The following is a 13788-nucleotide window of genomic DNA, read 5'->3' on the forward strand; positions in this document are numbered from 1 at the left end:
TGATATGGTGTGTGGTATCTACATCTTTGAGATGGTTTTTCATCCCAACACTGAGCTTACATATTTTATATCTCTTCTCATAGGCTATGTATATTTGAAATATAGCTTCTTATAAGATTTCCTTTTGATTGAGTATTATCATAGGAAATTATACCTATATTCTAGGATTATCTTATATTATGGAGTTAAGCTACTAGGGAATATGTTATGTAGCTTAACTCCACCTCTATGTTATGCTTTGCATCTTTTCGGAGTTTTGGTCTAGTCCCCTTCCTTGTACTTATATTTTTTTATGAAATAAAAATCTTGAGCGTGTTGCTCAACCCTTGGCCCATCATGGGTCATTAAAAAAATCGAGAGGAATCATGCGGAAGGTTAAAGTTTGCAAATCATGAAAAGATAAATTAGATGACAAAAATAGTACTAAAAAGGCATATTATTAATATGATTTGGTCAAACGGCCTATATATGAAAAACTAATATAGAAAAAACATAAAATCTTTTGGGAGAAATCTTCCCCTAAACAAGACTCTTAAACGAGTACATTGTGGATGTTATTGTGTTATGGTATGAGAAGGGGTATTCTATTTATAGAGTTCCAAAACCTTTCCTCCAAGAAAGAGGTTAGCCAAATATGAAAAGTTTTATATTTTTATTTTAGGAAAAGTAAAACTAATTATGGTATTACTTTTATTTTCCTTCCAAGAAAAGTAAAACTTAACTTTAGTAAGAAAATCAGGGCAAAAACCCTAACAGATATTTTGTCATTTGTTACTAATAATGAACAATACTACGCAACATTGGCCAATAAAGGAACTCTCATCGATTTTCGAGGTTTCTCCAAATAAACAACGGACATTACATTGCAAATACATATAAAAAGTAAATAAATTTGGGCGATGATGGAATTTTTATAATATCACGATAATGTAAAAGTTTTACGATTCATATTTTGGCAAGGAGATTTAGGACGGACTATAAATTGAGCAATCACTTCGTGGTCATGGCGCATCTAAAACTTAATCTGAGCCCTTTTTATAATAAAATTCTATATTTTTATATACATATACATATACGTACACATAAATTTCATTTATTTTAATGATTATTTGTTCATTCTTAATCTGTTTTATCAAGTATCCATACATGTTCTCGATAATACACTCCGAAATAGTATTGGAAAGGAGGTTTCAAGCTCTATATTTGTATTTTATTTCTCATTCGTATGATTGTACATAAAGATAAAAATATAGTAAAAACTTTATATTTGGGGCGTCGGACGGGAACACCCTTTACTTGCATATTTATTAACACATATTTAAGAAAAACTTAAGCCGTTAATATTTACATAAAGAAATTAAATTGATTTAGATATTTGATCAATTAATTCATACATATGCATTATAAATATAGTGTAGTATTTTCTTCTCAAATAGATCTTTATTTTTATCCTCATAATTTTGGTCAAGTAAAAAGTATTATTTGCAAAAATACTTTTCCTTTTTATAGTACATAAAAATACTTCTATTTTCATACGTTACAAAGTACTTTTCTTTTCACACATATTTTATACATTTTATATACATATCTTTTACATATTTTTATAGCAATAGATTTATTTATATACTTAATATGCATACACCTTTTACATTATTTTAAATATTTATATTTTTCAAAAATAATTTTTTACCTCCTCCCACTTTGATAAATTTAGTCTAGTTGGGTGCCGCATTTGTGGATTCTGAAGGGTGTCTAAAGGGGCAACTTTGTGCAAAATTTAATTCTTTGAGTCCATAGGTAATGTTTTTTTAACCTTGACAAAAATAGGACATGCCAGTTAGCAATTAGATGCTTTGCCTTTCTTTACATGATCTGGTAAGTACCGATTTAGTAGCTTACCAAGATTATGTGTAAAAGGTAATTTGTAGCCACTAGAAGCATCTATAGTATTATTCAAGGAAGAGTCAAGAGAATGTACCTCACGGCAATGTGCTTCTATTAATCGGGCTTGAATTGTTTTCAGAATATGTCTAGTTTTCTACTCTACAACACCATTTTGTTATGGCAGTTGTGGGCTAGATCATGATACATGCCATTTTCTTGAAAATATACTGATAGCTCATTATTGTCATATTTTTCACCATTATCAAATCGCAGAATTTGAAGATTAGAGAGCTGAGTCTTGATCATGTTATGGAAAGAATAAGAATTTGCAAATACCTCATTCTTATTTATCCAAATATAGTTAAGTCATACATGCACGATCATCTATAAAGGTTACAAACCATCTATAACCTTAAGAAACTGATGTAGGAGTAGGTCCCAAACATCTGAGTGGATCAACATAAAGGGTATCTCATATTTTTTTGATCTTATTAGATAAGAAACAGGATGAATTTTGGCCATGATAGAAGGTTCACACTTAAAATCATATTCACATACGTTGGAAAATAGACTTGGGAATAAATGTCTTAAGTAAGAAAATGATGGATGTCTAAGTTGACATAGCACAACCAAATTTGTCCCGTCCAAGATTGAAATAATTCATACAGTCTAGCCCATCTCTCAAATTTATCCCGGCCAAGATTGAAATAATCCATACAGTCTAGCCCATATCTCTTAGTGTTATTTTACAGGTACAAAATCTGTATGTTCCAAAACAACTTCAACTCTAACTTCAAGAATAACTTTCAAGAACTACAATGAAGTTCAACACCTTCAAACACAAGTTCAGATGAATATTCAAATGAACTATCAAAATGAAGTATTTATCAACTTTTAAAAAATAAGATGAATCAAAAATATTATAACTAAGTCCACCGACATCACAGAGTATCCTTAAGGAATTTATTTCCCTCAAATATTTGAGGTTATGAATCTTTCCTACTAGGAAAAAGTGGTTCACTTTCTGAAAGTAGTGGTACCTTAAAGTTTCAGAAACTTCAAACAAACTCAATGGTTTGATGATCACAAGAGAGTTTTTTAATACAAAAAAATTATTTTTCAACTTAAATCGTACCTATACCTGAGGAAAAGTTCAGGTATTTATATCTATTAAGCTTTCCTTTGGAAAGGAAACAATGGTTTATGAAAAGGGATAATTTTTCTGAAATGTTACCTACTTATGCCCGATCCTCACTAGACAAGAGTTGGACCTACGGTCGCAGGTCGTATTTAGCCTATTTTAGTGGCTTCTGTGCTGGACCTGTACCACGTAGAGCCAGCGTATACCAAGTCTACACGTGTAGGTCGCACCTTTTCTGAAATAGTATGTCTCTTCCTCGAAGGGTGTCATCCTATTGAGGTGTGTTGCGTATGCACTAGCATTGTAGTAAAAATACGTCCACAAATGGAGAAAAACATTTCCATTGGATTTTTGGATTAAACTTTCACTTGTTTCCAAGTTTCAAATAAATTTTATCCAAAAATTAATCTCTCGATCGATCATTTTTCAAATCTAAATCCAAATCCAAAGCCAAAACTGAGTGAATCGAGCGATAATGATGGTGTGAGCCATCTCTTTATTCTTGTTTCACTATCCACGTGAAGGAGTGTTTCTTAATAAAAATATAATAAAGTTGTTTTCTCCCACAAATATGGGAGACCTTGACTTTCTTAAGTGATTTTTCACTTTTCCTCCAAATTATTCTCTCCATTTTTCATTCACGCATTACCTTAGAACCTAAAAATCCCCCACGTGAATAGGGAATGGCCATTTTATCAAAAATTTATAGAAAAGTTTGTGATCAACAAGCAAAGACTAATTACATATGGATAAGTAGGTTTTCCTTTGAGCTTTCTGGTTTCCCTTTGAGCTTTAGTGAATATGCATGCACTCGTCAACTGGTAGATTTAATATATTTGAACTGTCGAACTTTAATGTATATGTAGACAGCACAAGGATACAACCAACCTTTTACCATTTATGGTTCTCAAGGTTTTGTTCATTTTATCCATGAACATGTCCTAGTTTCATGAAAGTTTAGAGAACAAGACTTTACTAACATTCTCCTTGAAGCAGCTTCCACTTCACTCTTACATAGGTGATTCCTAAACGTTTAATCCAATAGATCAAATAATTTGGTCAAATCTGCCAAACTTAAAAACTATTAAAAATCTTCAAACCATAAGCCTTATCATTGTTCTCTGAACATTGTCTTCATCATGAGAATGGGTCCAGAGTATTGACAATGTTGAACCATCAGTCATAACCTTTTCTGATCTCCTTAAACCTAGCTCTTGGGATCTCTAATCTTCTAGGTATAGTTACTGTCATACTAACTTGTCCTAGGCTATAAACCTCATTCCCTTCGACGTTATCTCAATTTCCTCTCTAGATAGGTATTTTATAAGTGGAGCTGACATGTTATCCTTTGACTTTACATAGTCAATAGTGATAATTCCACTAGAAAGTAGTTCTCTAATAGGATTATGTCTCCTTTTTATATGATGAGATTTACCATTGTACATTATGCTTCCTGCACTACCTATTTTCGTTTGGCTATCACGATGTATACATACTGGTGACAAAGGTTTGGGCCAATAACAAATATCTTCCAAGAAATTTTGGAGTCATTTAGCTTCTTCACTAGCTTTATCTAACACGATAAATTTAAATTTTATTATAGAGTGGTCAATAAATGTCTGTTTGGACGATTTCCAAGAGACTTGATCCTCCACCTAAATTAAATACAAATCCACTCGTGGATTTTACTTCATTTAATCTGGTGATTCAATTTGCATCACTATATCCTTCAATTACCGCTGGATATTTATTATAATACAAAACATAGTCTTGAGTATGTTTTAGATACCTTAGTCTTGAGTATGTTTTAGATACTCCAAAACTCTTTTCATTTCCATCCAATGAGTTTGATTGAGATTACTCATGATATTCATCAAACTTCCCAACGCTCTTGTGTAGTCTAACTGTGAGTTACTTTCACCCTCATTATTAAAGTACAAAGCTCACGTCTAATGGAGGCTTGGAAATACTAAAATCTAAATATTTGAATTTGTCAAGTACCTTTTCAATATGATGAGACTGTGATAATGCCAACCCTTATGGAGTTTTTTGGATTCTTATCCCTAAGATCACATCCTCAACTCCAAGATCTTTCATATCAAATTTGCTTTTAAGCATTCATTTCATAGTATTTATGTCAGAAATATCTCTACTGATGATCAACATATCATTCACATACAAATAAATAATGACCTTGTGATTTAGAATGTCTTTAATGTAAATACATTTATCACATTCATTTATCTTGAAGTCTTTTGCCAACATGGTTTGGTCAAACTTTGCACGCCATTATTTGGGTGCTTGTTTTAATTCATAAAGTGACTTAACAAGTTTGCACACTTTCTTTTCTTTTTCAGGAACCATAAAACCCTTAGGTTGTTCATGTAAATTTCTTCTTCAAATTCTTCATTTAAGAATGTTGTTTTCACATCCATTTGATGCATTTCAAGACCATATATCGCCGCTAAGGCAACTAACATTCGTATGGATGTTATCTTTTTGACAGGCAAGTATGTACCAAAATAATCAAGGCCCTCTTTTTGTTTAAAGCCTTTCACCACAAGTCTTGTTTTGTATTTGTCAATAGTACCATCAGCTTTCATTTTTCTTTTGAAGATCCATTTAGAACCTAAAGGCTTATTTCCTGGAGAAGGATCAACCAGCTCATAAGTGTGGTTGCTCAAGATTGAATCAATCTCACTATTGGCTGCCTCTTTCCAAAAGGATGAGTCTGGAGACGATATCGCTTCTTTAAACGTTTAAGGATTATTTTCTAGGAGAAATATTACAAAATTTGATCCAAATAAAGTTGGCGTTCTTTGACGTGTACTAGGACTTGGATTATCACCATTAATTACATTCTCACTAGATTCATCTCAAGGTCGTTTAGACCTTCCACTAGACTGCTCATGTCTGATTTTATACGGATAAATGTGTTCAAAGAACTCATCATTATCTGATTCAATCACCATTTTTTATTGATATTTGGATGTTTGAATTTATGAACCAAAAACCTACATGCTTTACTGCTTTTAGTATATCCAATGAATATGCAGTCCACAGTCTTAGGTCCTATATTTACCCTTTTAAGCATAGGAACTTTGACTTTTGCTAGACACTCCCACACTTTAAAATATTTTAAGTTGGGTTTTCTTCCTTCTCATTTTTCATATGGAATTGAAAGTGTCTTACTATGGGGCACGCTATTGAGTATTCGGTTAGTTGTAAGGATAGATTTTCCCCATAAGTTTTACGGTAAACCAGAACTTATGAGTAAGTCATTCATCATTTCCTTTAAAGTATGGTTATTTTTTTCCACAATCCCATTTGATTGAGGTGAATACAGGGTAGTAGTTTGATGGATAATTCCATTTTCTACACATCTCCACAAAAGGAGATTCATATTCTTTACCCATATTACTTCTTACTGTTTTGATCTTTTTCCCTAACTAATTTTCAACTTCTATTTTGCATAAATGCATCTATTATTTCATCCTTACTGTTTAGCAAACAAACATAAAAACACCTAGAGCAATCGTCTATAAAAGTTATAAAATACTTTTTCCCACCATGAGATGGTGTTGACTTTATATCACAAATGTCTGTGTGGATTAAGTCTAAGGGATGGAAATTCCTTTCAATAAACTTATACGAATGCTTAGCATACTTTGATTTCACACACGTTTGACACTTTGATTTATTGCACTCAAAGTTTGGAAAAACTTCTAAATTAATCAATTTTTGGAAAGTTTTGTAATTGACATGTCCTAACGTTCATGCCATAATTCATTAGACTCAAGTAAGTAAGAAGGATCAGAACTTTTATTGATCTTAACAGTCACTACATTGATCTTAAACAGGCCCTCGGTAAGGTAGTCTTTTCCTACATACACTTCTTTTGGCTAATTACAACCTTATCAGAAATAAATACAAATTTAAATGTATTTTTGGTCAGAAGTGATATAGAAACCAAGTTCTTTCTCAACTCCAGAACATGAAGGACATTGTTGAGTATCAACACTTTGCTTGATGTCATCTTTAAGTAAATTTTTCCCATTCCTTCAACCTTTGTTGTTGCGGAGTAACTTGAGCCTGAGCATACGAATCAAATAACTCCTTGTTGGCATAAACATGGCAGGTGACACCAAAATCAATCCACCACTCTCTAGGATTACCCACCAAGTTATATTCTGAAAGCATGGTGTATAGATTATCCACTTCATTTTTGGATTCATCCATGTTGGCTGGATCCTTCTTCTTGCGTTTCTTAAGGGCCCAACAATCTACGGACTTATGACCAGGCTTGCCATAATTAAAGCGATTCCCTTTGAATTTCTTTTTTTAAGGATTGTTTTACTGCCCGGATTTTTCTTTTGTTTCTTTGAGTTGTTAGAGTCATCCTCCATAATGTTAGCTCTACTAATTGTGGAATTCTCTTTTGACTGCTTCTCGGGTGCTTTGTTGTCTTCTTCAATACACAACCTCACAATAAGACCTTCAGCTAACATCTTCTTCCTTTTATGCTTCAAGTAGTTTTTGAAGTTCTTCCACAAAGGTGGCAACTTTTCTATTATGGACGCTACTTGAAAAGCCTCATTCACAATTAAACCTACATCAAAGATCATATGATTATTAAGAACACACTTAATATATTCAAATAAGGTATTTACTATATTCATACCTTCTATCAGGAAATCATGGATGATTACTTATAGTTCTCGCACTTAAAAGATGACAATCTTACTATCAATCATCTTGAAGTCAAGAAATTTTACAATAAAGAACCTTTTAGCTCCTGCATCCTCTGTTTTATATTTTTGTTCCAAAGCATCCCATGACTCTTTTGAGGTTTTCATACCGTTTTTCATATTGTACAGGTCGTCTTGAAGGTCACTCAGTATATAATTCTTCCATAAGAAGTTCGAGTGTTTCCATGCCTCCATTACAATAAAACGCTCCTTGTCAGATGTCTCTTCGGGCAATTATGGAGTATTTTCAGAGATGAACCTTTGATGACCTAGAGTTGTCAAATAGAAGAACAACTTTTGTTGCCAATGTTTGAAATCTACACCAGAAAACTTTTTGGGTTTCTACGCATGTGTCATTGCTGGTGCAACACTTGTACGGCTTGTCATAGCAACAGTTGTTGCTGCTACACTTGTCATTTAAACATTTGCATGACTTTCAACATTCATTTTACTGTCATAAAAAGATAACCAACTTAGTATGTCAGAATACTAATTAGAAAGTTTTAAAAATTTTAAATACCAACTTATTTCTAGTTTAACGATGAAGTTTTTATGTTCTTCTAATCGTCAACCAAATGAACTTCAACTCATGATAAAGTTTTTATATCTTCGAATAACTATTAAGTCCAAACAGAGTAGAAAGAAATAAGTTTTAATCTCCATATACCAAACAGTATAGATTACTAAATTCCTTAAGATTGTTATTATATGGGTACAAAATCTGTATGTTTCAAAACAAATTCAACTCTAACTTCAAGAATAACTTTCAAGAACTACAAAGAAGTTCAACACCTTCAAACACAAGTTCAAATGACTATTTAAATATACTGTCAAATGAAGTGTTTATTAACTTTCAAGAAATAAAGATGAAGCAGAAATATTAAAACCAAGTTCACCAACTTCACGGTGTGTTTTAACATTAAATTCCTATTTGTATCTTTTTCTTCATCTTGTTCTTCTTCTATTGTTGTCATACTACCAAATTCATCTTTTATAGCGGTTTCGTATTTTTTTAATAATTCTATAGGTGTTAGTTTAGTTGTTGTTGATGATGTTCCTTCTATAGGTTTATTAGTTCTTAATACTTTCTTGTTATTTTCAGTTAAATTTGAGCATTTGTAGGGGGGTGCGGATAACTAACTTATGAAATAGATTTAGTATATATATAATGAATCTATTTTTCTTTGTGCGAGGATATTTCTTAAATTTTGTTTCAATACTTTTTAATGATTTATTCTTTTCGTAAGATGTATTCATTAATTTGTTTGGTTTATTATTTTATCCTGTAGTAATTGCAGAGTTACAAATTTCTGTATAATAATTTATCCTAACTGTACTATAATGTATATCTAATTCTAGATTTTCTATGTTATTTATTATCTTGTGTTGTTCTTCTCGTAGTGAGTTTTTTAAATTATATAAACTATCACATGTACTTTTTTCTAAATTTTCTAAGGTTTCTTCTATCCATATTAATTTTTCCTTTAGATTTTCCATTATTTTTCTAATTCGGTTTCTATAATTAATTTCTTTATTTAGATTATCTTGATTTTCTCTAGTTTTTCTAATATATTCTAACATCTCTTAATCTGAATAATATCCTTCTGGGTAAGTTTCTTGGTATAACTGTTCTATCCAATCTATGGTTTCAATTTCATAGTCTATTACTTTTTCTAATATTATTTTCTTAATGTCTATAATTTCTATATCTCTAAGTATAAATAAGATTAAAACTTTAAGATAATCTAGATAATCTATCTTTTAAAATTGATTTTATTATAATATTTTGTAGTTGTTTGTTTTAGTCTTAGTAGTTCTTGCATATTTTTATTAAGAAATTCTATAGATTTTATATCTTTATTTTCCATGTATTTGTCTATATTTATTTTCATCTTATTTTTCTAGTAACTGTATGTTTCTCATATCTTTTTCTAAAAATTTTATGTAATTTATCATGGTAAGTATTTGTAAGAGTAGTTAGGCAGGTATGGTATATAATTTACTCTAGTCATATAATATTTACCAAATGCTTTTTCTAATATGATTTTTCTTATATCAACTACTTTTATATCTTTAAGTGCATACAAAATAAGTATTTTAAATTTATCTACCATCACATCAGATAAATAATTATTCATTTTCATAAAATTGCTTTTTTCAAAATATTCCCTTCAACCATGTACATAACAAAATATGGTCATCTTAGATTACTATATACTAGATTATTCTTAAATGATATGTTCTTCGGTCACTATTAGCATGATAATTCGGATACTTTTTCCCTTAAACAGTGCCTCTACTCTGGTTACTCCCCGCCACAGCTTCTTGCCTCATTGGTTTCACCTTTAGGATGACATAGTTCTTAGAGATTTTTCTCCGTTTCCACTTTGCTAATAAACTTCTTAACATATTATTCTTTGAATAATTCTACTATAAAGTAACTAATATGAATTTATTTTATCATATCATGATTGTTGGGAACTATGAATTTAGCTATTCATAATCATAAATAAATATACCTGTTCGGGTAGTTTTGATATTTCTGAAGTTTGTTCCTCCATAGCTTTTTCCATTGAAGTATGTTTGTTTTTTAATTAACTGAGCAAAATATTTGTTGTGGACTGGAGAGAGTATTGCTTCAACACATGAAGGCTTGCTTTGCAATGTGACATAGCCTTTTGAAAAGTCAAAAAGGCTAGGAGTCTAAAAAAGAAAAGTCTATACAATTTAGTGCCATAGCCTTTAAAAAAGGCTAGGAGGCTAAGAAAAGTCTATACAATAAAAACTTACAATTCTAACAATTTTACGTAAATAATTTTATATCTTGTTTTCTTCCATTGGTGTCTTCGTCGTATCTGTTGCTCCTTATCTTATCTTTCCAGCTGGCATGTTCATCTTCTTGATTTTTATTCTAGGTGCACTCTGGAATAATGTTATCTTCTCCATTACATCTTGAACATTGATGATCTGGATATTTGTGTCCAATTATTTTACAATATCTTATCAGTAATCCGTCTGAAATAAATCCTTTTTTAATTGTTCTTGCGGTAGATTGTTTTTCTGGGTTAAGTAATGTCATTATCCATTGCCTAACATCTTCCATATCTGCTTGTCGTAGCTCTTTTGAATTTGAATAAATCATTTGATGGTCTCTCGAATAATAGCTCCATATTGGGTTTCCATTAGTATAATTATTTGCTAATTCTTGTATAATCGTAGCTAGTCCAATGAGTCGTTTATTTGCATAAAAATCGGGTATCTCAATTCTGGGTATCTCCTGTTGTTGTGTAATATCTTCTGGTATGATCATATCTCTGGTTAGTCCTATTTTTACAACTTGTATAACTGGTTTTATTTCGTCATATAATATCTCTGCTGGTGCAGTATAACACTTTATGTAAAATAGATTTCCTTTCGTTATCCTTGTATAGGTGGTGAATATTTTATGTAATTCTTCCATGGCTATTAGTTCTTCTCCGTCTTGGGTGTATATGGTGTTTAATAATCCATAGTCAAAACAAGTTTTTACTAGGCTTGGGTTGGTTTTGGGTAGTGCAATTAGCTTGTTATATCCTTGTAATTTTTGGGTTATATAGTTTGTGTTTGGTTCTTTGATATTTGTAGCTCTGGGCTTAAGGTTTAGAAAAGTTTGTACTCTATAGATATTTTCTACGTATTTTTGGGTTATATAGTTATAAACTTTTTTATCTTGGTTCAGGCTATATCGGTATGTGGTGATTTGTGGGGGTATAAACAAGGGGTCTTTTTGTGTTTTCGGTATAAATGGTTTCTCAAATATTTTATTCATATTCATGTTCTGGTATCTTGGTTGACTAACTCCTTTGCTTGTACCTGCAGAAGTAGATTGATAAATGTTATGGGTTTTATGGAGTGTCCCATCGTCTCCTTCTAGCTCTGGAACTTTAATGTCTTCCGATCAACATAGCTCTACACATTGCTGAGTTAGCTGATTTGTAGCTATAGACTTCAGTTTATCTTCATTAGTCTTTAGCTTTTCTATCTCATTACCCATACTGTCCACTTTCATTGAAAGCGTAGTTAGGGTGTTGAGTATTTTTTCTAGAGTATCTTCTTCTATTATTTCAGTCTGTGTAGCTTTGTCTTGATATATAATCTGCAATAACATTTTTGTTAGTACTGATTACTTTAATTATAAATGTGAAATTTAATATATTCAAGACTAATCTCCGAATCTCTTTTGTTGTAACTGAATTTTGCATTTTCTTTGTTAACCACCAGCGTACCCGTGTATTATCTGTTCGTACAATAAATTTGTTATATACAATATATGGCTCAAATGCTAACAAACATTTATATAATTAACATAATTCTTTCCTATTTATTTCCCATTTTATTTCTGTCTCATTGAACGTACCTGAGTAGTATCTACAATGGTGTTCTATTTTTTCTGCTTCATATCGGTATTTGAGTACTCCTCCATAACTATATTCACTAGCATCTGCTTCTACTATATATATAAATTTTCTATTTTCATCCGAAAATTGTAATTTTGGTAATTCTTTACAAAGTAATTTTATTTTTTGAACTTGTTTTTTATCTTCTTCATTATAGTTATATTCTACATCCTTTTTTAATTTTTTTCTGTAGTGGTTTTAAAGTTTCTGCTAATTTTGGAATATATTCTCTTACTTGGTTTACTAATCCTAAAAATGATTGTAATTTCTTCTTTGTATCTAATTCTTCTTTCGAATTTATTATTTTTTGTACTATATGTTGTTGTATTTTTACTCCACTTTTATCTATTTGTATTCCTAAAAATTCTATCTAATTTTTCATAATTTCAGCTTTCTTTTTGCATAGACTTATTCCCGATTTTTCTATTATATCTGTAAACTGTTCCAATAATTTTAAATGTTATTCTTTAGTTTTTGTATATAATAATATATCATCTATGTATACTATACAATTAGATAATTGTTTAAAATAACTATCCATAAAATATTGATATCTACCTGGTGCATTTTTATATCCAAATGGTAAAACGTTCCATTCATAAAATCCTTGTGGTACCGTAAATGCGGTTAATTCTTTAGATTCTTCTTCTAACTTTAGATGGTAAAATCCTGATTTACAATCGAATTTGCTAAAATAATTATATCCTTGTATTTACCTTATTTTTAATATCTTATTTGGTATTGGATAATTATATGTTATAGTTTTTGCATTTAAATTTCTATAGTCAATAACCATCCTGCTTTTTCCTGTTTTTTGTTCACTATGTTTATTTACTATAAATACTGGACTATTATGTTTACTATTACTTTTTTGTATATATTGTTTTTCTAATAATTCATCTATATGCATTTTAAATTCTTTTAAATCGTCAAAATTATATGTTAATGGTTTCTGGGTTATTATGCTATTTTTATCTATTAATTCAATTTTTATAGTAGTTTTATGTTTTTCCCATCCTTTTAATGGATCTTCACTATATAATTGTTCTAATTTTTTCTTAATTTTTTCTATTTTATTTATTGAAAATATAGTTATTTCTTTTTTATTTATCGAAAATACTACTAGTTCTATTGTATCTTCATTATTTTTTATATTTTCTAACTTTTGTGTAATTTTTTCACTTCCTTTTATCTAATTAGTTTTCTTTCTTATTTTATTATTAACTCTTTTTGCTCTTACTTTCTGTTTACATGGTGTTGTAAACCACCAGTCTGTTCTAGTTATTATATGTGGGTATAATTTATCTAAGAACGGCATTCCTAAAAGTATATCTTTTGATGTTAGTTCATAATTATAAATTTCTTCTATTATTAATATCTTATCCCATACTTGTATTTTTACATTCCTAGCTTTATAAGTAATTAAGTTTCCTTCATTATTAAATCCTTTAACTATTATTGGTGTTTTTAATTTATCCCATTTACTTTCTGGTAAGCAATTATATCTACATAAATTAGCCTCTGCTCCTGTATCTATCATAGGCGTATAATATCTACTGTAATATCCTTCTACTACTAT

At 30.3% G+C, this 13788-nt stretch overlaps 1 protein-coding gene across 1 annotated transcript; it reads right to left on the reverse strand.

The window, feature by feature from the left end:
* Nucleotides 1–7063: 7063 nt before the first annotated feature.
* On the reverse strand, nucleotides 7064–7968 carry LOC124889674. Its single transcript, XM_047401655.1, has 3 exons — nucleotides 7770–7968; nucleotides 7383–7634; nucleotides 7064–7308 (listed from the first exon to the last, which is right to left on the reverse strand). The coding sequence occupies exons 1-3, from the start codon at nucleotides 7966–7968 to the stop codon at nucleotides 7064–7066; spliced, it is 696 nt and encodes a 231-aa protein (XP_047257611.1).
* Between the last annotated feature and the right edge of the window lie 5820 nt (nucleotides 7969–13788).

Source organism: Capsicum annuum, chromosome 12 (genome assembly GCF_002878395.1).
Source record: "Capsicum annuum cultivar UCD-10X-F1 chromosome 12, UCD10Xv1.1, whole genome shotgun sequence".
Taxonomy (NCBI): Eukaryota; Viridiplantae; Streptophyta; class Magnoliopsida; order Solanales; family Solanaceae; genus Capsicum; species Capsicum annuum.

Excerpts from the sequence above, each read along its gene's own strand:
- LOC124889674 (XM_047401655.1), bottom strand. The coding sequence starts at position 7,968 with ATGGAGGCATGGAAACACTCGAACTTCTTATGGAAGAATTATATACTG. Across the intron at positions 7,635-7,769 it reads TGACTTCAAGATGATTGATA|GTTTAATTGTGAATGAGGCT; the intron begins GTAAGATTGTCA and ends TCTTTGATGTAG. Across the intron at positions 7,309-7,382 it reads ACAAAAGAAAAATCCGGGCA|ATTGTTGGGCCCTTAAGAAA; the intron begins GTAAAACAATCC and ends ATAAGTCCGTAG.